This window comes from Schistocerca nitens, chromosome 2, assembly GCF_023898315.1.
Source record: "Schistocerca nitens isolate TAMUIC-IGC-003100 chromosome 2, iqSchNite1.1, whole genome shotgun sequence".
NCBI lineage: Eukaryota > Metazoa > Arthropoda > Insecta > Orthoptera > Acrididae > Schistocerca > Schistocerca nitens.
In genome coordinates this window covers 1,053,213,195-1,053,239,193 of record NC_064615.1, presented here as the reverse complement: position 1 = coordinate 1,053,239,193, position 25,999 = coordinate 1,053,213,195, and the positions used below count along the sequence as shown (strand labels likewise).

The window sequence follows — 25,999 nt, the reverse complement described above, 5'->3', positions numbered from 1 at the left end:
CATGTCGGTAGTTCCTGTAGTTTCTTTCTTGTCGGTTAAGTGGTGGAGAATTTCTCCCTGAATCGTAACTGCGCGCTGGACCGTTGCGTCTAAAGTTATTCTGTCTCCCTTGATAATAATTATTTTGGTTCCCAAATTGTCTGTTTCTCTGATTGTCTCTGTGATAGTCACTACCACGGAGAGGTGATCTTTCCCTGTAATTATTACTACTCTGCCAACGGTTGTCATACGGGTGGTGTCTGTTTTGGTCACGATATGTGTTGTGAGAATAGCCTTGTCGTGTCCAGTTATTATTTCTTTCATCGCGGAATTGCGACGGATGTGATCTGTAATTGTTGTGCTCCTGCGTTCCGCGATTGTCAGTGTCAATTTCCAGTTCTTGTAACAGTCCCTGAAAAGCGTCAATGTCGTCTTTGCAACGTCCTGCCAAAATAATATGTCGTAAATATTCAGGTAATTTGATTAAGCAAATGCGGATGAGTTCTGAGGGGCTGTATGGGTTTGAAAGATACTGATTCCTATGCAACATGTCTTCAAAATATTTGACAAGACTGGAAAATTCAGATTGTTCAAAGTGTTTCATCATCATGATGCTATGTTTTGCTCGGTCTTGTGTAGCTTGAGACCAATATGCTGAGAGGAAGGCATGGTAAAATTCTCCTTCACTGTGACAATCGTGAATGACCGATCGCATTCTTACAGCTGGTTCATTCTCTAAGTACCCACACATAAATTCTAATCTGTGTTCTAATGACCAGTTGGGAGGAAAACAATGAGAGAATTGATGGAGCCATGCTTGTGGATGAATGTCGTTGCCAGAATTCTTAAATGTTTTGAATTTACGTGTAGTAATGAACAGCTTATAGTCAAAATCATCATGTCGGCGAGTCGCATATCGGTCATTGTTAGGTCGTTTCGGCCGTTCCATCTCAAAATTCGGTGCACATTGCCAATTTCTTTCATAACTTCCGAAATGCCCTGTGTTATTATTTTGCGGCTTTTCCGTATTTCTAAGTCCCTCATCCCGTATTGGGGCGCGAGTGTCCTCTGAAATACGTAATTCTTGTATTACCTGTGTCAGCTGATCTTGTACTTCCCGGATTTCTCTTTGGTGTTGATTCAGATTTTGTTTCAGTTTCCTAATTTGTTCGCTCTCTTCTGTGTCATTAAAGACTACCGGTTTTGTGTCATTCAGATTATCATCTACCTTCGTAGATAAATTAGTGAACTGATCCGAAAGTTCGGCTACTTTCTCCGATAGTGTACTTATTTCCTCAGTGTGTTTTTCTGAACCAAGTTTCAGAGTATCTACTGTGTCCTTTAAGTTTTCCTGAGATTTTGCAAGTTGCGTAACCGAATCGGTAGATGCAACTGAGTCAAATTTAGCTTGCAAGGTCTCATGATTTTCATGAACAATAGTTTGCAGTTCTTTTATGGCTGCTTCGTGATTCTGTAATGCATTTTCATGCCGCGAAAAAATAGGTTGAAAATGCTCACAAATTTGTGTTTTTACGTCGTTACAGACTTTTTGACATTTCGATTCGATTTTATGTAACTCAGTAGTTAAATCTTCACGTGTTTGTTCAAGTGTGGTGTGAAGATTTTGTTCCATTGCGTCTAACTGTTGCTGTGTTTGTCTCTGGTGTTGTTCCATTGTGTCTAACTTTTGAAGATTTTGTTCCACTGTGTCTAACTTTTGTAGCTTTTGCTGTGTTTGTCTCTGATTTTGTTCCATTTGTTTCTGATTTTGTTCAAGCGTTGTGTCTAACTTTTGTAACCTTTGTCCCATTTGTTGCATTAACTGTAATAACAATGCACTGGTGTCTGAAACACGTTCCTCAGTGCTTTTCGGCAGTGAAGTTGCACCGGCAACATTCACATTTTGACAAGCAGAAAATGTGTCTTGACTTATTTGAGAAAACGGTGAGGACCCAAAACCTGAATCTACAGTATTTGCAAAATTGTGTCCTGTCATTTCGGATTCCTGAGGCGAGCTGTTGCCGACCGATCGATCGATAATGCTTCCCTCTTCACTAATTGTTTCACTGTCCACGCCATTGTTTGCCGCCCGCTCCATTTCCCTATGCACAGTTACCAAATTACTACTTTGAACATCAGTTAATTCATTACTCGGTGGCGCTAACACACTGCTTTCATTTTCACTGTCATTTCTCAGTTTACTTTGGAGCCTAGTATTACGTTTTTCACACGCCATTATTGTCACAGTATTTCACGCGACAACACAGAAAAACACAATTTGAAGATCAAAAAATAAGAGAACACATTAACATAACACTGAAAATAATATCTAGTTAATTGCAAGCGCAGCTGCGAAATACTTGGTGCAAATCTACATGCATGCCACAACTGTTTTACTGTACAACAATGAAAAACTACAATTACAAAGGAAATTCTCTCTACAATTACGCGCTAGCAATAAACAAAAGCTACACTAATTACACAAACTACAAGAAAAAAATCAGAAGATTCCAGTGAGGTATCCTAGGCTAAGGGTCGACATATGAAACGTCCCCTTTGAACATTTATACACGACTGTGCTTAACCTGATACACAATATTTTTTAGCGCAACGCAATCTGACTTTCAAAATTCCCTACAAAAGAATGGCCCTGACTAACATTAAACTATACCTTTCACAAATCACTTACCTCACAAAAATCTTCGCTACTCAAGCTACTGCAATACAGCGAGCGCCACTACTGCCAGCTAAATAAAAGATTCAAACTACTGAAGGCACTAACTACTGATAGGGATAGTTAGCAAATGAAAGATGTTAATAGAGAACAAACAATGTATTTACCTTGATATCATCATATATAAATATAGCAGTTCATGACAAATTTCAAAACTCCGCCATCTCTCTCCCCACATCCACCACTGCTGGCGGCTCACCTCCAACTGCCCAACGCTACGCGCTGTTCACAGCCAGCTGCCTAACACTACAATGGCGAGTATTACAACAATGCAAAGCAGCCACAGACTGCACACAGCACAGCCAGTGATTTTCATACAGAGGTGGCGTTACCAATAAAAAAACCTAAACAGCCTACTTACAAAGTGAAAACAAGAAGAAATTAACCAACTTGGTGGACATGAGCGTCCTATGATGCCCTAATTTTTTTTTTTTACGCGAACACTGAATAATTAGAATTTCTAGAAATAATGGCAACCAATTACCAAAATACTTTACGCCAAGTATTAAATGACTACATCTACAGGGGGTCCCTCCTAAGACTCGTCAGGCGAATTTCGTCTGGTCTTTCACCAGATACTTACGATTTCGTTTCTGCAATGTATAGATGGAGTCGACCGAAACATGTACTCCTGATCAGATGTTTCATGCGATTCCCGCTGTCAACGGAAAGCGACGGTCTGTTTCCCCTTACAAAGAATATGATTTTTGGCAGGAAACTTACGTGCCTATTAGATAGAGGGATCTCAGGTCAGTCTAGCGCGGCATTCGTTTTATCGATATGTAAGTATAAACAGGAACAGTAAAACACGAAGAATAGCCAGTACTCCACCAGTACAGGGAAACAGTACTTTATGATCTGCCTTGTATTTTTTAAGCCATACGTTAAACTGTTTCTTGTATCAGAATTGTACATTTCATTGTTATTATATACTATTTTTGTGAAATGGCTATATACTTGATTTATTGACGACGATTTGAATTTTTCCGGCTTCAGTGGCCATGCGGTTCTAGGCGCTTCAGTCTGGAACCGCACGACCGCTACGGTCGCAGGTTCGAATCCTGCCTCGGACATAGAGGTGTGTGACGTCCTTAAGTTAGTTAGACGACCTCAGAAGTTAAGTCCCATAGTGCTCAGAGCCACTTTGATTTGAATTTTAACGTGACCTACCGGCCTCTGATTGCTACTTAACGTAGACTACATCACTAAACAGCACTAAACTGCATAACTGAACAGATTGTGATTCTAAAGGTGGTCCATTTTCGTTTTATTATATAAATGTATTATTGTAATACTTGTAGAAATATAATTTCTACATTTGTTCTGATATCTGATGATAGTGGTGATAGAAACGCGTAAAGATATATAATTTTTTAAAAATAAAAAATTTCATAGCAATAAAGACAGACAATTATAGGAGAAAAAGTACAACCACAGCTGTATCTTGAGAGCGTCTTCATTTTATCACACATTACTGCCATCCTCAGACCTTACCATGCCAAAAGAGTATTTGATTTCCACGGCGCATTTACTGGTACTAGCACACGTGGGGTAGCTTTCATCAGGAGTCTATACACTAAACCGTATTGTCTCCATGGAGCCGAAACTAGAACTGTGATAAAATAAAGACGTTCTCAAGATACAGCTACGGTGGTACTTTTCTTATATATGTCATCAACAGAAGTCCCTCGTCCGTCCAATAAGGTGGACATCCATAAACTGAACAGACAATTATGTTGTCACAGGGGTCTGTCACGGATAATAAAACAACTTTGTCAACTGATGTTCAGTGGGCAGTAATTTTAAAAACTGTTATGTCTTCATTCTGCACACAGGACATTACCTGTTCTACAAGAAGGAGTTTGGAGAGTGGGAGCAGGTGAGACTGCCGGCAGAGGACAGGAACTGGACCCTGGGCGAGCTGCAGTGTGGCACCAGGTACCAGCTGTACCTGCAGGCGTTCAACCAGGAGGGTCGCGGGGCTGCCACCCCCACCGCTACCGTACGGACTCTCGGAACAGGTGAGCGTCTTCCCTCCTATCTTGAGTCCAGCATTAATACACGGTCCGCTTGTTGTGTTCAATTCCGTTTTAAGACACCCAAGTTTAATTCTCACAGAGGAGTGATAGAGTCAGTGCACTGGCGTTCAGAAGGAGACTGCGATAGGGTATGGCAGGCAAGTGAGGTACTTGCCCCCTCCTAAAATCTGGAGATACAGACTTTTGTTGATAACAGATTTCTCACCAACTGCTAGCAATGATTGTTTACGAATCTAGTAAACTGCAGGTTAAATAATGCTGAGGGCGTCGGTAAATATTGTTACTTTAGCACTCACTATACGGGGTGGTTCCGTGTCATCTTACAAATTTTCAGGTATGACGGACAAGGATAAATGTATCAATTTGAGGTAACAGGCTAAGTCGAAAGTTATATGTGAAAATCGTACTGATACCCCCTGACATTGGAATACATGTACCGGTACTGATGTTGCAAAATTGTAAGACTGTACGGTAGGCAACTTTCAGACGTGGCAGTATGGACCAGAACAAGGAAAAAATTTCTGGTAAACATGGGCTCTAAAATGAGTACCTTAAGAACTACAGGGTGTTTCAAAAATGACCGGTATATTTGAAACGGCAATAAAAACTAAACGAGCAGCGATAGAAATACACCGTTTGTTGCAATATGCTTGGGACAACAGCACATTTTCAGGCGGACAAACTTTCGAAATTACAGTAGTTACAAATTTCAACAACAGATGGCGCTGCAGGTGATGTGAAAGATATAGAAGACAACGCAGTCTGTGGGTGCGCCATTCTGTACGTCGTCTTTCTGCTGTAAGCGTGTGCTGTTCACAACGTGCAAGTGTGCTGTAGACAACATGGTTTCTTCCTTAGAACAGAGGATTTTTCTGGTGTTGGAATTCCACCGCCTAGAACACAGTGTTGTTGCAACAATACGAAGTTTTCAACGGAGGTTTAATGTAACCAAAGGACCGAAAAGCGATACAATAAAGGATCTGTTTGAAAAATTTCAACGGACTGGGAACGTGACGGATGAACGTGCTGGAAAGGTAGGGCGACCGCGTACGGCAACCACAGAGGGCAACGCGCAGCTAGTGCAGCAGGTGATCCAACAGCGGCCTCGGGTTTCCGTTCGCCGTGTTGCAGCTGCGGTCCAAATGACGCCAACGTCCACGTATCGTCTCATGCGCCAGAGTTTACACCTCTATCCATACAAAATTGAAACGCGGCAACCCCTCAGCGCCGCTACCATTGCTGCACGAGAGACATTCGCTAACGATATAGTGCACAGGATTGATGACGGCGATATGCATGTGGGCAGCATTTGGTTTACTGACGAAGCTTATTTTTACCTGGACGGCTTCGTCAATAAACGGCACTGGCGCATATGGGGAACCGAAAAGCCCCATGTTGCAGTCCCATCGTCCCTGCATCCTCAAAAAGTACTGGTCTGGGCCGCCATTTCTTGCAAAGGAATCATTGGCCCATTTTTCAGATCCGAAACGATTACTGCATCACGCTATCTGGACATTCTTCCTGAATTTGTGGCGGTACAAACTGCCTTAGACGACACTGCGAACACCTCGTGGTTTATGCAAGATGGTGCCCGGCCACATCGCACGGCCGACGTCTTTAATTTCCTGAATGAATATTTCGATGATCGTGTGATTGCTTTGGGCTATCCGAAACATACAGGAGGCGGCGTGGATTGGCCTCCCCATTCGCCAGACATGAACCCCTGTGACTTCTTTCTGTGGGGACACTTGAAAGACCAGGTGTACCGCCAGAATCCAGAAACAATTGAACAGCTGAAGCAGTACATCTCATCTGCATGTGAAGCCATTCCGCCAGACACGTTGTCAAAGGTTTCGGGTAATTTCATTCAGAGACTACGCCATATTATTGCTACACATGGTGGATATGTGGAAAATATCGTACTATAGAGTTTCCCAGACCGCAGCGCCATCTGTTGTTGAAAATTGTAACTACTGTAATTTCGAAAGTTTGTCTGCCTGAAAATGTACTGTTGTCCCAAGCATATTGGAACAAACGGTGTATTTCTATCGCTGCTCGTTTAGTTTTTATTGCCGTTTCAAATATACCGGTCATTTTTGAAACACCCTGTATGAGCAGTTGTTTATCTTCGATACTGTGAAACACACATCTTCTGCTGAACAAGTGCCCATAGCTCTTAAGGTATGCATTATTGAGCCCATGTTTACCACAGATTTTTTTTCTTGTTTTGGTCCGCACTGCCATGTCTGAAAATTGGCTATTCTACAGTCTTACAAGTTAGCAACAATAGTACCGGTATATGTATTCCACTCTCAGAGGTGTAAGTACGATTTTCGCTTATAACTTTAGACTCGGTCGTTTCCAGACCAAGGTCACTGACCTCAAATGGATACATTTACCCCTCTCCATAATCTCCGACAGTCTGTAACACCATCACGGAATCACCCTATATACCTTTGATAGTCTGCCGATTCGTTGGTGCGGCAGCGGTTTCGATGCTGTTCTGCAGTCAAGATGGGTGAGAATCTTGACAGAACCGTGCTGTTATCGTGTTGCGGCGGCGCGGTTCCTTCCGTTCCTTCACGACGAACCTGCACCTACCAGTGAACATTGTCTCAGCATTTCATCAGTAGGGAAGCCGAGTGAAACCTACTGTACTTCGACGTGAACCAGGCTGCAATTAAAGTCACTAATCTACGTTTCTGGAGAAAGTTTTGTCAATAAATAAAAGGTTGGAAATTTTGTCCTCAATTAATATATTCTGAAACTAAGGTGAACAAGTATCAATGCCAAGCCCGTGCTAGTCTTAACACAGTTACTCACAATCCCTTTCACTCACGTTAGCAAGTTTATGGTGATGCATTTTCCGAAAACGTAATAGCTACAAAAATACTGATTGTTTTTTATTGAGAATGCTCGCCAAATAGTAAGTCTGTCGGTACCAAAGGCAGTCACAGTTTCTAGCCACCGTCCTGCTCAATACGCCACGCGGAATATATATCTTTTCTCGTCACAAAATACACTTAAAAATTCCGAAATTTCTCCACGCCCATCGGAATAATTATGCCGTCACTTTACCACACTTTTGATGTATGAAACACTGCTAGATCCGGCAACTTATCATTTCCATCGGGACTACTACTACACACGTCCGAACTGTTTCATGGCTAGGCTCTGACTCTTCTCTAGAATACTCTAAATCTTCTCTACCAGCAGAGGAAGGCGCGCGAATAATATTGCTTTACTATTTGTCAGTTTACTCAACAGCCAATAGCAAAACATCATTCTCCCGCGTCAATCCGCGCTTTTTCATCAATAACCAATCGCAAAATAGTAAACCACACGACTGCACTTTTTACCGACGTAATTATCTAATATGCAGAAGTTTTGTTTATGCATAGAGTTATTTACTATTGTTATTTATACCTGAATTAACTTTCCCTTTACCATAAGCTTACTTTACAAATCTACTCTACAAAAATCCGCTTTGTCCACATCAATAATTCTTCGAAATGTTCCCACACTAAATCCCACTACATAACTCGTTAAACAATTATCTTCATATTAACATTAAACCACACTCACGCATCATTCGTACTGCTAAAACAAATTTATAACATTTTACATACACAAAAAGACATAATAACACTCTATGAAAATACTACAACAGTTTACGGAAAACATTCTATTACTTTAGTGCACTCTAGTGGTCACAATCGAAACTAAAATCACAGTCCCTCTATCCAATATTGTCCTCTATCGGCTGATACATAAACTACTGTACGTGCGCGTCCAGTCTCGCGTCACCATATGTCACTGTCCAGCTCTGAGACACATCTCCCACTTAACCGCCTCCAAAGGCAGGATCGGTATACGGCGCTACGCCTCCGTGTCTTCAGTCCTTTTCCGTCACTTTTTCGCACAGCCTTTATCAGAGTGCAGAAACAGGCCGTTCTTATATAAGAGCGCGCGGATACCTGCACTGTATCTGTCCGTCATCCCTACACAGTTCCCACGACGACACCCCTTTCCCCTCCCTTTGCTGCACAGCAGTCATAACAGTGATTCACTGTTCTGTCTGACTACAATGAGGATCGTATTTGCTTGGTGATCCTAAATTTGCCCTTACGGGATAGAGCTGTTGTAGTGGATTCCACAGAATATGTTAGTCGAAAACAGAAAATACCAACTTATCTGCTAGTAGAAAAGAAAAATAGTTTGAAATTTCAAGATCGAGAAGATGTCCACCCACTAATTGGGATCTTCTCTGCTCTGTGGCTTGGAACAAAGGGTCACGTGCTGTCACAGAGCTTCGAATTCTGCATATCAGATAGCATGCCTGATCAGTGCTGTGGCAAAGCGGACAGACGGGGACTGGCCAATTTGAGGATGGTTTTGAGCGATTTTCCACATGCAACTAGTTGTATACTGGTCCTGTCTTACACCTAACCTGATCAATCCACAAATCATGGCTTACAAAAGACATTATGTTCAATTTTATTAATGGTATGCCAGTCTACGTTAAAAAATACAAACCATGAACGTAAGCGATAAATCCATTAACAACATCAGCTTTGAAGTTCTGTATGTGGAACAAAGCGTCATAAGTGTTGAATGACAGTTTTTAAAGTTTATTCCCTACTCTGTTCATCCACTTCGGCACACATTAATATAAAATTTGTTCTTGATTATTTTTACTGATATTCAGTATGATTTTCTCAATCATTCTGAGTTTTTAAAGGCCCCTTTTTTAGTTTTCAGTATGAACCTAAGATTATTCGAATATGAACAAATTTGTTGTGAATATTTTCTAGCTATATTTTATATCTCGTTGGATACCCCGGATTTAATCACTTCATATAATTTTAAGATCTCTGAGTAAAAATGTGGCATTCATATTCATGCTGTAAATAGTCTTCACGGGTTTGCCGCCGCATCACGTTATGCAAATTCCACAATATTTCCTCGGAGCAACTCAGACATCTTTAGGTAGGTCCAGAATGAGGTTTTCACTCTGAAGCGGTGTGTGCGCTGATATGAAACGTCCTGGCAGATTAAAACTCTGTGTCGGCAAAGATCCCGAGTTCGAGTCTCGGCCCGACACAGAGTTTTAATCTCCCAGGAAGTTTCATCTTCAGGTGTCTGCAGATGTCGGACAGTTGCTCCGAGGAAATATTGTGGAATTTGCACAACGTGATCCGGTGGCAAACCCATGAAGACCATTTACAACATATCCACCGGGAAAGCGCGAAGAATCACATATTCATGATAACAATATAAACAAATTAACTTTGCTTATGTTACTGAAATATGTTCGCCGTTTAGGTACAAAGCAGTTTACCTCAATAGTAAGTGGGTAATTGACAGTCGTTAGGGATGTAAAAATTTTTTATGTGTCCCAAACTCTGCCTTCTTCTACAGTTGCTACCCTCTGTAGTTCCCTGTTGTACCGTGTAAGTTATTTCCTGCTGTCTTTAAAGATGTCCTGTCATCCTGTTTCTTCTTCTTGTGTTTCCCATGTATTGCTTTCCTCGCAGATTGTGCGGAGAACCTACTCATTTCTTACCGTATCAGTCAACCTAATTTTCAACATTCTTTGTAGCATCTCATCTCGAATGCTTCGATTCTCTTCTGTTCCAGTTTTCCCATATCGCATGTCTCACTACCATATTGTGCTCCAAACGTATATTCTTAGAAGTGATTTCCTCAAATTGAGACCTATGTTTGATATTAGTAGGTTCCTCTTGGCTAGGAATATCCTTTTTGCCAGCGGTATTCTGCTTTTTTATGTCCTCCTTGGTCCTTCTATCATGTGTTATTTTGCTCCCTACGTAGCAGAATTCCTTAACTTCGTCTATTTCGTGATCGCCTATCCTGTTCTTAAGTTTCTCGCTGTTCTCATTTCTGCTACTTCTCATTACTTTCGTCTTTCTTCAGTTTACTCTGAATAGAATGAACAGTCTAACGTGTACAGACTGTGGATATGTTCTGTACAGGTTAGGCTGGTCATTCTATTCAGCAGATCATGTAATTCTTCTTCACTTTCACTGAGGATAGCAATATTATCTCACTGACATCCTTTCACCTTGAATTTTAGTCTCACTCTTGAATCTTTCTTTTCTTTCCGTCATTGCGTCTTCGATGTATAGACCGAACAGTAGGGTCGGAAGACTACATCCCTGTCCTACACGTTTGTTAATCCGTGCAATTCGTTCTTGGTCTTCCAGTCTTGCGTTTCCTCTTGGTTCTTATACATATTGTATATTCCCCGTCTTTCTCTATATCTTATCCCTATTTTTCCCAGAATCTTTCACTGTTTTACATTATTGACTGTCGAACGTTTTTTTCCAGCTGGGGAAATCCTGTGAATGCGTCATGGTTTTTGTTTAGTCTTGTTTCCGTTATCAACCGCAAGGTGAGAACTACCTCTCTGGTGCCTTAACCTTTCCTGAAGCCAAACTTCATCTGATAAATCCTTAGTAAATGAAAATCACTAGTTTTCTTTTGTTCTACAGTATTACTTGTATTGTGTTAACCAGTTTATGGCTTACAAGACCATCTTCAGACATTTACTGAGTATTGTCACAAAAGAAGTTACAATGTTTGTAAACAACATTAGAAGAGAAGTTACGCGTTTAGATTGAAGCAGAAACATACACTAAGTAACATCTTTGACAGTTTGGTGGTAATGCAATGAAAAAGTAAAAAGTTGAACAGTAAATAAATAAAAATATTTGCTAACAACTGGGCTGGCTGAACATGAACGTAGCTGGAGGTTGCAGAATTCTGACTCCGCATTTGCTGAGTATGTACTGAGTGAGGGTCACAGCTACCGACCAGTGTCCCGTAATCTTCACTTACCACACAAAGGCCGTCATCTCAACCTGTTGGAAGCCCTGGAAATTAACAAACATTTAGCTCACATTCCAGATCTAATCCTAAATGACAACACACAGCTCAACACTTCTCCCTCTCCTTAATTTCATACAATCATCTCTGTTTTTCATTACTTCCCACACTGTCTGTTCCTACATTTTCCCATTTTTCTATATTCATTAAGTTCTTTTATTTTATTGAAGTTTTCTATGTATTCCATATAGACTGTAGTTTCAATTGTTAAGGCTTTCCTTTAACTGGTACTTGTATTACTTTCCATGTTTAATACCTCTCGTAGTTATCTCATCAAATACTGTTTTTACTTTACTTGGTTCTTTTATTTAATGCAAACTGTTACATAGTCACTGTTTTGAATATAATGTTAAGTTTTTCCTGTTTGCTCCTTTTGTAGTTGTGTATTGTTCAGCCTTTTTACCTTTTAAAATGAAATACCGCCACACTCTCATAGATTGCATTTACTGCATGTTCCTCCACATTCCTCCATTTTCCTGCATTTATTCATTTCTGTTCATCTTATTTAGTTCGTTATATATTCTGTAGTTACATTTATCATTGTTTCTTCTTTTAATTGGTTTGTGTATCACTCTCCATGTTTTATACCTTGTCAAGTACTAATTTTATTTTATTAGTTTTGTTTATTAATATAAACTGTTATGTAAGCATGCTGTTCCTATTTTGTGTTGACGTTTTTTTCCCGTCTGTTCCGTTTTTATTTATTTTCTGTTCAATTTTTTACTTTTTCATTGCATTAGCACCACACTATCAAAGATGTTACTTATCATCTGTTTCTGCTTCAATATAGGCGTGTAACTTCTCTTCCAATGTTGTTTACAAACATTGTAACTTCTTTGGTGACAATACTCAGTAAATGTCTGAAGATGGCCTTGTAAGCTGTAAACCGGTTAACACACTGCCAGTAATACTGTTGAACAAAAGCAAACTAGTGCCTGTCATTTATTATAATATTGTTCTACCAACAACCCACGGAGGATTCAGTTAACATAATAGATCCTCCGTTTTTTCCGTTCTTCTGTATATTGTCCTTGTCAGCAACGTGCAAGCATGAGCCGTTAAGATGATTGTACAATAATTCTCGCACCTGTCGGCTCATAGTATCTTCGGAATTGTACAAATGATGTTTTTCCGAAATTCTGATGCTATAACGTCAGTCCCATACATTCTAGACAATTGAATAATTGTTGTGCCGCCAGTTCCGCCAACGATTTCGGAGATTCTGATGGGATGTTATGTATTCCCTCTGCCTTATTTGTTCTTAAGTCTCCCAAAGCTTTTTTAAATGGTGATTCTAAGACTGAATCTCCTATCTCTTCCTGTTCTACTTTCATCACTTCAATAGACGTCCTCCCCCTCATTGAGGCCTTTAAGGTACTCTTTCATCCATCTGCTCTCTACTTTGCACGTAACAGCGGAATTTCCATTGCACACTTAATTTTACCGCTTTTGCTTTTAATTTCAACGAAGGTTGTTTTGTCTTTTCTCTACGCTGAGCTTCCGAAAATCATTTCCTTTTAGATTTATTCGCATTTTTCATGCAGGCACTTCGTCTGAGCTGCCCTGCACTTTCTATTTATTTCATTCCTAATTGACTTGTGTTTCTGTTTATCTGAATTTCTCCGATCATTTTCGTACTTCCTTCTTTTCGTCGATCAACTGAAGTACTTCTTCTTTACAATTACCTTCCTTTCACCTATGTTTTCCTTTCCAACTTTTGTGACTGCCCTTATTAGAGGTGTCATTTCTTCTTCAACTGAACCACAGCTGCATTAGCACCCTTCAACAAGAAACTATGCTCACTGATCCAAAACAACGCCGGTCACATCTGTGTACAAGAAGGCGAACAGAAGTGATCCAAAAAATATTAGCCTCTTATCCTGTCACCCATCTTTCGTGGAACGTTAGAACGTAGTCTGAGCTTAAACGTAATGAGGTATCCCGAACAGAATGACCCCTTCATGTCAGCCAGCATGGATTCTGAAGACAATGTCCATGTGAAACCCAACTTGAACTTCTTTCGCACGACAACCTGAACGCCATGCATCGAGACACTTAGGTCGACACAGTATTTCTTGACTTCTAAAAAGTGTTCTGGTTGTTCTACTGTTACGCTCAGCTGGTGCGCAAATTGCAACATCGATATTTAGACGAGTTTAGTTTCTAATGTACGGCAAATAACATCTTTTGATAATATTTTGGCTCAAATTTCTAGAAACGCATAGCAGATCGCAATAGAACTGTGCATATAAGCAAAACTCTAGTGCAAATTAGTAATACGTAAAGTGTGGTTTAATGAAATATAATTACGTCGGTTGTATTCCTCTGACGTACGAAAATAAACGTAATTTTACGTCACTGGCCTGTTATTTCCGGTGTTCTAAAGGTGCTGAGCAATCATGCGCACGTAATTCTGAACAGTATTATTATGTGCAGTTGAACCTGCTACGTTTAATTTCCTCGGAAAGGTGGGAAATGTGCCTGTAACTGGGTGCCGCTGACAGTGTGATGACCGTAAGCATGTGGTACATTGATAAACCGCCTCTGCTCCTCGGCAAAATGGCGGCCGGTTGTTGTTTTCGTGAATTTATCGCCGCTCGTGGTGACGTGGCCATGCCACCTAAAGCATGTTTCTCTTAATTTGTTGGTTACTGCTGTCGCCCTCTTACATGTTCGTTTTTCGTATGGTCCAGCCTCGCGAAATCAGACATTTCTAATTTTAATCCACGCCGCGTTTGTTCATGTTTTGTTCTTGCTGGGCAACATTTTGGGCAGAAAAATGAAGTCGGGCAACACTGCGCGCTTATTCTTTGATTAGCGACGTACTGAAAGAAGCTTAACGAATTCAAGTGACACATTAACCTGGCATTTTGCCTGACTTCTCACTATCTGAAAAGAGAGAACAAAAGAAACATCTAAAATTGAAACTGTAAGGCGGAGTTAACAAAAACAGTAATGCTAATGGACAGTCTTATGCAACTGTGACGAAATAATGGAGTAAATTTGTGCATTATTGCTAAAATGAGAAAAACATTTATGCCGTTAATTGCTTCTTCATTATTTACTTTTGAGTATACATCTGTATACTGTACCTTCTTCCTCAGCATGTAATAGTTACTCTTAACAAAGAATTTGAATTTATGAACAACTCCGCGGCTTTTGAGCAAAACAGTGTTTAAAAATACAAAACCCTATGAAAGTATTCCCATTTGATTAATGTAAATTTCCGCGGCCTTGGAACCAAACAGTGTAAAAAAATGTAAAACCTCGTGAAAGTATTTCTTCTAGAAGAAAGACTATTAAACAGAAGTCACGAATAATGTGTCTAGAATCTAAATAACGAAGACAGGATTCGTAACACAACTCCTCGCACCTTACACATTTAATGCAGTTATTGTTTGGAGGATTAGTGTGTTTTTCGATACAGTTGCAAGTGAAACGTTTGTAGATTTTCTCTCTTTTTTTTCTTTGATCAAAATCAATAAACCTGTTAGCTTTCTTTCTTTCTTCGATTCGACTTGCTTTTTGGATGAAGCTACAACCTGATTAAAAGAAGGGATCACTTTATCGGGCACTTTCTGAGAAATCGTCAGTTTGCCAATGGAAGGAAGCGTGGGAAGTGCAGACTTGTACACTTGTAGAAGGAGTCTAAGGCTCGAAGACAGTAAGGAAGTTCAACTGTAGGTTACTAGAGTTACGCAAAAATGAAGAGACTTGGGCAAAACAGACTGGCATGGGGCGCTGCATAAGGTTAGTCTACGAACTGAAGAACCCTACAACAATAGTAATTACATTACTGGTTTCCTTATTTATAGTACGGAATGTTAATTTTGTATGGATATCAGGGAGGGACTATTAGTTTCGGGTCGCACCTATCGGCTGCTGAGCTGTTTCATATCACTTCGGACAGCATGAAACCTTACGTTTCTTTGTGGGGGCTCAATTTTCTATCATCTAAAGTAGACGTTAAGTTAATATTTTTTTGGAAAATCGCATTTGTGGTTAAGTAAGTGCGTCTTTTTTTTCTTTTTTTTTTTTTTAACGACCGAAGATACCGTAATATTTTATAACTTAAGTTTAATGTAATTTTCACCATGTTCCATATTTTTTCTACCAACATTATTATACTATTTTATGGTGTCTTCAGTGGGGATCTTTATAAAAAATAAATAGGAACAGCGGCAAAACCCGCTGGGTGCGCTACGCCATATTACGCAGCACATGCTGCGAGATCTTCTTTCCATGTTGAGTGGCATCCCAACTTAAGTACAGCACGAGCGTTAAATATTTATTGGCGTATTTGATTATTTTTTCCACACTTTAGAGAAGCTTCTCAGTTAAACTTGAAACTGAAATCAATGTTGATGCCTATGTAAATTTAATCTTCAGGAAAATTATGTTTATGCTTAATACATGAAAGGAAGGTTTTTAAAAATTGTTTTAATTATTGTTGTAGTATTGGTATATACCTCCATCAACAACAGGCAATCAGCTTCAAAATGAATCGTTGTCCACTAAAATCCGATATCAGGTCCTGGAGTTACACGGTATACAAACTGTCTAGTTCGGAAAATAAGGCAAACTTTACCAAATTTTAATTCGGTAACTAATAAACATTTAAAACTTTAAGAAAGTTGTTTCCTTGAACAGTAATCGGCAAATGTAGAAACTGTTACTGGTTCTTAAAAATATGAGGTCAATTTTCTTATTTTTGGTCCGAAATGGAACAGCTCTATTTTGAACGCCAGCGCCAGTTTTCCAGTTTCCAACGGAACGGGAACTAATCTCCAGCCTGGAGATACTGGCCTGGTCAATGTGATGGTCAATTGAAGTACCTACATTCTGCTTCTACTGGAAACAGATCGACCGCAAGTATTGTAGGCGAAAACAATCTCCAGGAGCAGTTTTGGAACTTGCTAAATTGATGCTTATAGCCATGCAAGGTTATGGTAGGGGGAATCGTGTGCCCTGTGGTTCTAAAAGTATTACATGTATAAAGTCGAGAGTGAATTATCCTAAGTGATAAATATAACTCCTTACGGGTTCTTCTGTCAAAGGGAGGGAGTTAATGTCCACATCTACATCTACATTTATACTCCGCAAGCGACCCAACGGTGTGTGGCGGAGGCGTATGGTTCTCGGGAAGAACGACTGCCGGAAAGCCTTCGTGCGCGCTCGAATGTCTCTAATTTTACATTTGTGATCTCCTCGGGAGATATAAGTAGGGTGAAGCAATATATTCGATACCTTATCCAGAAACGCATCCTCTCGAAACTTAGACAGCAAGCTACACCGCGATGCAGAGCGCCTCTCTTGCAGAGTCTGCCACTTGAGTTTGCTAAACATCTCCGTAACGCTATCACGCTTACCAAATAACCCTGTGACGAAACGCGCCGCTCTTCTTTGGATCTTCTCTATCTCCTCCGTCAACCCGACCTGGTACGGATCCCACACTGATGAGCAATACTCAAGTATAGGTCGAACGAGTGTTTTGTAAGCCACCTCCTTTGTCGATGAACTACATTTTCTAAGGACTCTATCAATCAATCTCAACCTGGCACCCGCCTTACCAACAATTAATTTTATATGATCATTCCACTTCAAATCGTTCCGTACGCATACTCCCAGATATTTTACAGAAGTAACTGCTACCAGTGTTTGTTCCGCTATCATATAATCATTTAATAAAGCATCCTTCTTTCTATGTATTCGCAATGTATTACATCTGTCTATGTTAAGGGTCAGTTGCCACTCCCTGCACCAAGCGCCTATCCGCTGCAGATCTTCCTGCGTTTCGCTACAATTTTCTAATACTGCAACTTCTATGTATACCACAGCATAATCCGCGAAAAGCCGCATGGAACTTCCGACACTATCTACTAGGTCATTTATATATATCGTGAAAAGCAATGATCTCATAACAGTCCCCTATGGCACGCCAGAGGCCACTTTAACGTCCGTAGACGTCTCTCCATTGAGAACAACATTCTGCGTTCCGTTTGCTAAAAACTCTTCAATCCAGCCACACAGCTGGTCTGATATTCCGTAGGCTCTTACTTTGTTTATCACGCGACAGTGCGGAACTGTATCGAACGCCTCCGGAAGTCAAGGAAAATGGCATCTATCTGGGAGCCTGTATCTAATATTTTCTGGGTCTCATGAACAAATAAAGCGAGTTGGGTCTCACACGATCGCTGATTCCGGAATACATGTTGATTCCTACAGAGTAGATTCTTGGTTTCCAGAAATGACATGATACGCGAGCAAAAAACATGTTATAAAATTCTACAACAGATCGATGTCAGAGATATAGGCCTATAGTTTTGTGCATCTGCTCCATGACCCTTCTTGAAAACTGGAACTACCTGTGCTCTTTTCCAATCATTTGGAACCTTCCGTTCCTCTAGAGACTTGTGGTACACCTCTGTTAGAAGGGGGGCAAGTTCTTTCGCGTACTCTGTGTAGAATCGAATTGGTATCCCGTCAGGTCCAGTGGACTTTCCTCTGTTGAGTGATTTCAGTTGCTTTTCTATTCCTTGGACACTTATTTCGATGTCAGCCAATTTTTCGTTCGTGCGAGGATTTAGAGAAGGAACTGCAGTGCGGTCTTCCTCTGTGAAACAGCTTTAAAAAAGTTGTTTAGTATTTCAGATTTACGCGAGTCATCCTCTGTTTCAATGCCATCATCATCCCAGAGCGTCTGGATATGCTGTTTCGATCCACTTACTGATTTAACGTAAGACCAGAACTTCCTAGGATTTTCTGTCAAGTCGGTACATAGAACTGTACTTTCGAATTCACTGAACGCTTCACGCATAGCCCTCCTTACGCTAACTTTGACATCGTTTAGCTTCTGTTTGTCTGAGAGGTTTTGGCTACGTTTAAATTTGCAGTGAAGCTCTCTTTCCTTTCGCAGTAGTTTCCTAACTTTGTTGTTGAACCACGGTGGGGTTTTTCCGTCCCTCACAGTTTTACACGGCACATACCTGTCTAAAACGCATTTTACGATTTCGTTGAACTTTTTCCATAGACACTCAACATTGTCAGTGTCGGAACAGAAATTTTCGTTTTGATCTGTTAGGTAGTCTGAAATCTGCCTTCTATTACTCTTGCTAAACAGATAAACCTTCCTCCCTTTTTGATATTCCTATTTACTTCCATATCCAGGGATGCTGCAAAGGCCTTATGATCACTGATTCCCTGTTCTGCGCTTACAGAGTCGAAAAGTTCGGGTCTGTTTGTTATCAGTAGGTCCAAGATGTTATCTCCACGAGTCGGTTCTCTGTTTAATTGCTCGAGGTAATTTTCGGTTAGTGCACGCAGTATAATGTCGCACGATGCTCTGTCCCTACCACCCGTCCTAAACATCTGAGTGTCCCAGTCTATATCTGGTAAATTGAAATCTCCACCTACGACTTTAACACGCTAAGGAAATTTATGTGAAATGTATTCTAGATTTTCTCTCTGTTGCTCTGCCACTAATGCTGCTGAGTCGGGAGGTCGGTAAAAGGAGCCAATTATTGACCTAGCTCGGTTGTTGAGTATAACCTCAACCCATAATAATTCACAGAAACTATCCACTTCTATTTCACTACAGGATAAACTACTGCTAACAGCGACAAACACGGCACCACCGGTTGCATGCAGTCTATCCTTTCTAAACACCGTCTGTGCCCTTGTAAAAATTTCGGCAAAATTTATCTCTGACTTCAGCCAGCTTTCCGTACCTACAACGATTTCAGATTCGGTGATTTCTATCAGCGTTTGAAGTTCAGGTACTTTACCAACGCAGCTTCGACAGTTTACAATTACAATCCCAATTGATGCTTGGTCCCCGCATGTCCAGTCTTTGCCCCTCACAATTTGAGACTGTTGCCCTTTCTGTACTTGCCCGAGGCCATCTAACCTAAAAAAACCGCCCAGTCCACGCCACACAACCCCTCCTACCCGTGTAGCCGTCTGTTGCGTGTAGTGCACTTGAAAGATGCACAGTCTCAGAATATGGAGACACTAGCTAGCTGGAAGTAGTGTTTGCTAACAAAGACGCGGGCTTTGGGTCTCCTTACAGAATGCAATGAACTCCATTTGTCCCGGTGCAGACTCGACGTGTTTTTGTGTGTGTTCCAGATCCCGCTTAAGATTGTTATCCAATTTTGCTTATCGAAGAGATAAAGGATATGGGAAAATAGCTTCCCTAATGTATAAAGTTGAAATAAAAAGTAGATCGATCAAAATAAAGGAACTGTTTTAACGTGAATGTTATCTGTGGAGTGGGCAGTTCTGTTTACAGCTGGTGACATCGTAAAAAAGGAGCAAGAAAACTACGCAGGTTCGAATTCCAGATGACATTAATGCAGTAAGGCGATAATTCAGGAGTGTCCAAAGAGATCTGATAGAAAACCGGCTAGAGCTCTTTAGTTACCTGATCAGAGTGTGCGTCGAATTTTTGCAACAGGATTTACGATTGCATCCGAATCAGAGGGATATTTTCATCAATTGTCTGAGCGTGATGACAATCGTGTGACGTTATATGCAAACATTCCTGTAAATGTTCCTTGAGATGCCGTGGTCCTTCGCAGTGACGAAGCACATTTTCATTTTCAGTATACGTTAATCGTCAAAATTTCCGATATTTGGGTGGACAAAACAGTAGTGAACTTCATGAAACCTCACTACGTGATGACTATGTATTTGTATAGTGTTAGGTTGGAGGAGACGTGATAATCGATCCTTACCTTTTTGAAGAGAATGGTATGGTACCACTGTGACAGTAAACTCTCAACGATACACTCACATGATAGCACTTTTTTTACGCCAAAGTTCAGTTTCTACAGACTGACAAAATTGTTTTAGCAGGACAAAGCCGCCGCTCACACAACTCAGATTTCTTTCCTAGTGCTGAGAAAGGTATTTCCAGGACGTTTATTTGCTTCACGTGACGATGTCTGCTGGCCAGAACGATCACCGGACCATACAGTCTGCGACTTTTTCCGTGGGAGCATCTTAAGTCTGAAGTGTACTAACATCGGCCGAGTACTTAATGCAGTATTCAAAGAATTTGGTCTCAGTCCTAAAGAAATGCTTGTTAAGGTGATGCAGAATTTCGGAAGTAGCTGACAACAATACCGGGTGATTCAAAAACAAAGAACAGGTAACAATTGTTTGGTACGAACAACTATAAGAAAAACAGATTGCACATGTCACTGGCTATAGGAAGGTTCAAAGTTTTGACACAGCTGCGCTATTGTTTGTATAACATGGTGAGTACATCACAAAAGAAATAACTAATGTGTTGGAATTTCCGCGAAGTCAATCCATTGTTCAAGTGCAACGGGCATTCCGCCGTCGATTCAACAAGACGCCGCCTCTACACAAGCAAATTTACTTCTGGCAACAAAATTCTTGGACGTTGGTTGCATACGCGAAGGTAAGACCACTCGTGAGTTAGACACGTCTGATGATAATTTCAAGCGTATCTGAGACGCGTTCACACCTCATAAGTCCACAAGAGGGGCAGGCTAGGAACTTCCGCTTCCTCAAACAACGGTGTGGCGTATTTTGGAACAAGGACGCCTGCTTATGAAGCCTTAGAAGTTGCAGTTACTACAGCAACTGCGTCCCGGGGATTAGAAAAGAAGGTACGAATTTTTCATTCCACTTCTCCTCGATATAACGGAGGACACTTGTTTTCGAACGACTCATCTTTCCGAACGAATCGACGTTCCATCTATCGAGTAAAGTAAACAGCTACAATGTAAGGGTTTGGGGGTCACAAAATACCGACATCGTCGTGGAACATACGAGACTCACCGAAACTGAATCACAATGTTTATGGTCCTTTCACTTCTGCGGAGAAAACTGCGACAGGAATGTTATACCTGGATATGGTGCCAAATTGGTTGTTTCCTCAGCTTATTGAAGAGTCCAGTGATTTCATTTTAATGCATGACAGCGCGCTGCCTCACTTTCAAATGGTTCAAATGACTCCGTGCACTATGGGACTAAACATCTTAAACATCTGGGGTCATCAGTCCCCTAGATTTAGCACTACTTAAACCTAACTAACCTAAGGACATCACACACATCCATGCCCGAGGCAGGATTCGAACCTGCGAGCGTAGGAGCAGCGCGGTTCCGGACTGAAACGCCTAGAACCGCTAGGCCACAGCGGCCGGCGCCTCACTTTCACCTTAAGGTGGGGCGTTATCTTAATAACACCGTCCCACAAAGTTGGATTGGAAGAGGTGGACAACAACATCTTGTTCATCGCTTTTAAGCTCCCAGGTCACCAGAACTCGCAGAGCTGAGAAACAGAGTTGTTGAAGCTGTCGGTTCAGGGACCTATTAATTCGTGTGTGGAAAGAAATGGACTATCGCTTCGATGTTTCTCGAGCAAAGAATGATGCTCTTGTTGAGTGTATCTACATCTACATAAATTATCCGCTAGCCACCTAGCGGTGTGTGGCGGAGGGCACAATTCGCGACGAAGTCATATTTACCCCTCCTCTGTTCCACTCGCGGATCGTGCGAGGGAGAAACGATTGTCTGAACGCCTCAGTACGAGCTCTAATTTCCTTTATCTTTGAATGGTGATCATTGCGCGATTTGCATGTTGGTGCTAATAATATATGCTCTACATCCTCGGCGAAGATCGGATTTCGGAATTTAGTGAACAGCCCCTTCCGTTTTGCGCGTCGTCTATCTGCAAGTGTGTCCCAATTCAAACTTTTAATGAGATTTGTAACGCTCTCGCGATGGCTAAATGTACCAGTCACGAATCTTGCCACTCTTCTTCCGACCTTCTCAATCTCTTGAATCAGACCCGACTGGTAAGGGTCCCATACAGACCAACAGCATTCTAAGTCTGCACGAACTAACGTATTGTAAGCAATTTCCTTTGTTGAAGGACTGCATCGCTTCAGGATTCAACAAATGAACCGCAACCTACAGTTCGGCTTGCCCGTTCCTTCTGTAATCTGATCGTTCCATTTGAGATCATTTCAAATAGTCACACCCAGATACTTGACGGATGTTACCGCTTCCAAAGACTGGACATTTATTTTGTACTCGTACATCAATGGGGATTTTCGCCTTGTTGTACGCAGTAGGTTACATTTACTAATATTGAGAGATAACTGCCGGTCATTACATCACGCATTTATTTTCTGCAAATCCTCATCGATTTGTTCACAACTATCGTGTGATACAACTTTCCTACAGCGTCATCGGCAAACAGCCTAATGCCGCTGTCAATACCATCGACCAAATTGTTTATGTAAATCGTAAAAAGCAGCGGACCTATTACGCTGCCCTGGGGCACACTGGAAGTTGTGAGTGTTTCTGCTGATGTCACCCCATTCTGGACGACATACTGCTCTCTGTCTGTAGAGGGGAAGCGCACACTTTATGGAGCAAGCGTGTATGGTATAGTGTCTTTGCGAGCATAAAACTTTGAACCTTTCTCTATCTAGTGACATGCGCAATCTGTTTCTATCATTCATAGTTTGTCTGTAATAAACAATTGAAATCTATTCTTTCTTTCTCAATCACTCTGTACATTGTCGTGGACGACACCACTTGAATGACATATTGTCTACTATTAACCGGTTCTTACAGGGCATTGATTAATGATATAGAAGAAGTGACTACTCTAACTTTGTCTCTTAATTAGTGTGATGTTAGACGTGTACAGAAATTTTACGGAACCGTCGAAAAATGTTATTGAGGGATTCTATGGATTTCTCACATGATTTTTCTCGCTCACTCATGAAAGCCTGCTTTACACGAACGTCTTACAGGTCAAAATTGACTACATGTTGTGCGTGCGCGCCATCTACTCAAGTGTAAATCAGTGGGCTACCACATCAATCAGCTGAATTTGCAGGGTGTAGAGTTCTACAATTGTTGAGTATGTTGCAGACTGTGCACGCGCAAGAACAGGAGACTGTCGCCTCGAACGCAAACATGGAAAGTTAACCTATATCCGCAAGATCACTCCAATTACAGTAATTGGTTTCGTTTCTTCTTAATCTTTTTTTTTCCTTTTTTTTCGTGACACACTGCAAAGATTGCAGGAGCGTCTGGTATTCTTTCTAGAATGTTCTCCCACAATAAAGACAAAATACTTCAAAGCAAAAATGTATCGATATTAATGTATTACAATACCGACGAAGAAAAGGATTATAGTAGGCACAGACAACGACGGAAATAGATGGACATTTTTTAATGAAAACAGTTACAATGGTGTAAAGGTCGGAATTATTTAATAATAGAAACAATGTTCGATGTTATTTGACACTGAGGAAAAAAAAAAAAAAAAACAAGATACAAGGTGAATCTGAAAAATTCAATGAATGGTCTCAGGAAATAAAAGAAGCAAGTGGTACAAACAACCTACCTTCACTGGTCTGCAAAGAAACCACCATGTTTATGACTAAATGACAGTGTACAACATGGAGTGGTTCAAATGGCTCTAAGCACTATGGGACTTAACATCCGAAGTCATCAGTCCCCTAGACTTAGAACTACTTAAACCTAATTAACCTAAGGATATCACACACAGCCATGCCCGATTCAGGATTCGAACCTGCGACCGTAGCAGCAGCGCGGTTCCGGGCTGAAGGGCGAAAAACCGCTCGGCCACAGCGGCCGGCTCAACATGGAGTGGCACAATGTTTGATGTGCGTAGGTGAGTTGAAAACGGTATTTAAACCGCCGGAACCAATTCTCTTTACATATGTTTATTGCGCTGTTTTATCTACATTCGCAAGCCACCTAACGGTATGTAGTGGATGCTACTTACGGTGTCACTAACTGATTCCCCCTTCCCTGTTCCATTTGCGAATGGCACGTTGAAAGAATGATTGTCGGTAAGCCTGTGTATTAGCTCTAATTTCGCGAATTTTCTCGTCGTGGTCATTCAACGCGCTGCATGTGGGAGGAAGTGATATGTTGTCCGACTCTTCTCGGAAAGTACTCTCTCGAAATTTCAATAGTACACAAAAACTCTACACGATGCACAATGTGGCATCAACGTTCGATACCACACTTGTTAGGGGTTGCAGTTATCGACTGCGGTCCGTACTAGTATCGCTGGAGCCGCGAGTCGAGATTAGCGACGCTCCGCGGCTTGCAGAAAGTCTCTGGCGTGCGCTCGGCCACTCTTGCTCGGGAGGTCAAGTAGGAAAGTAGTGGAGCCTTGAGCTGATAGTAAGCAACCTCTAACAAGGCTCCTAGTTAAAGTGCGGCCTATGTGATGCCTCTGTAGCTCTCTGTTTGTAATTATATTCATCCTGACTATGAAGACTCCTGTAGCACCAGTTAAGTACAATATAATATTTTTTACCAACGACTTCTAATTATTTTAGTCGTTGCAGCCCAGACCATGCAGCCAGCTCCTTACCAACTACACTGACAAACCTACTATATATGCAAAGAAGAAATTTGTATGTTTCTATTTAGCATTGGCCACCAGTCATTCACATGGGCGACGATTCGTTCGTCGTCATCATAACACACAACACTTCCCTTTTAATGTCTGTCACTGGAGATTGCTGAGCATATCCGTAACGCTCTGGAGCCAACTAAACGATCTCTTGACGAAACGCACCGCTCTTCGTTAGATCTTATCTGTCTGTTCTATCAGGCGTACCTGGTAAGGATCCCATATTCATGGACAACATTCAAGAATCATTCGAGTAAGCGCCTGATAACTTGGTAATTCGCGGCGGGCATTTCAGCGTGTCTACAAACAGTGATGTAATACATGCGGCGACGAAACACGACGTCTGAATTGTGGTCGGAAAAAGATCCTGAGAGAGAGAAACCGGAGACGCCTTTCACGCCTTGTGAGTCAAAATCGATTTCAATCCGACACGAATTGCTGCTGGCAGTAAACGAAGGTCCACCCCAAACTGTTAGCGAGAGGACATGGTGACGGGAACAACATGTAATTAACATTTCGACTCGGCCACTTCGCAAGAGGCCATTGATAACACTGGCACATAAAGACAACAGCAAAGTTCATTCAGCTAAACACTCCTTCACCACCAAGCGAGGTAGCGCAGTGGTAAACACACTGGACTCGAATTCGGGAGGGCGACTGTTCAAACACACATCTACACTATTGGCCATAAAAATTGTTACACCACGAAGATGACGTGCTACAGACGCGAAATTTAACCGACAGGAAGAAGATGCTGTGACATGCAAATGTTTAGCTTTTCAGAGCATTCACACAAAGTTGCCGTCGGTGGCGACACCTACAACGTGCTGACTTGAGGAAAGTTTCCAACCGATTTCTCATACACAAACAGCAGTTGACCGGCGTTGCCTGGTG

At 41.3% G+C, this 25,999-nt stretch overlaps 1 protein-coding gene across 1 annotated transcript in view; it reads left to right on the top strand.

Annotated features, from left to right (window-relative positions):
- The window catches only part of LOC126235534 (Down syndrome cell adhesion molecule-like protein 1), a 210,247-nt gene that overhangs the window by 153,316 nt on the left and 30,932 nt on the right, over nt 1-25,999 (top strand). The window contains exon 11 of the mRNA XM_049944253.1: nt 4,549-4,734. Coding sequence (XP_049800210.1) covers nt 4,549-4,734 — 186 coding nt within the window. The remainder of the gene's footprint in view (nt 1-4,548; nt 4,735-25,999) is intronic.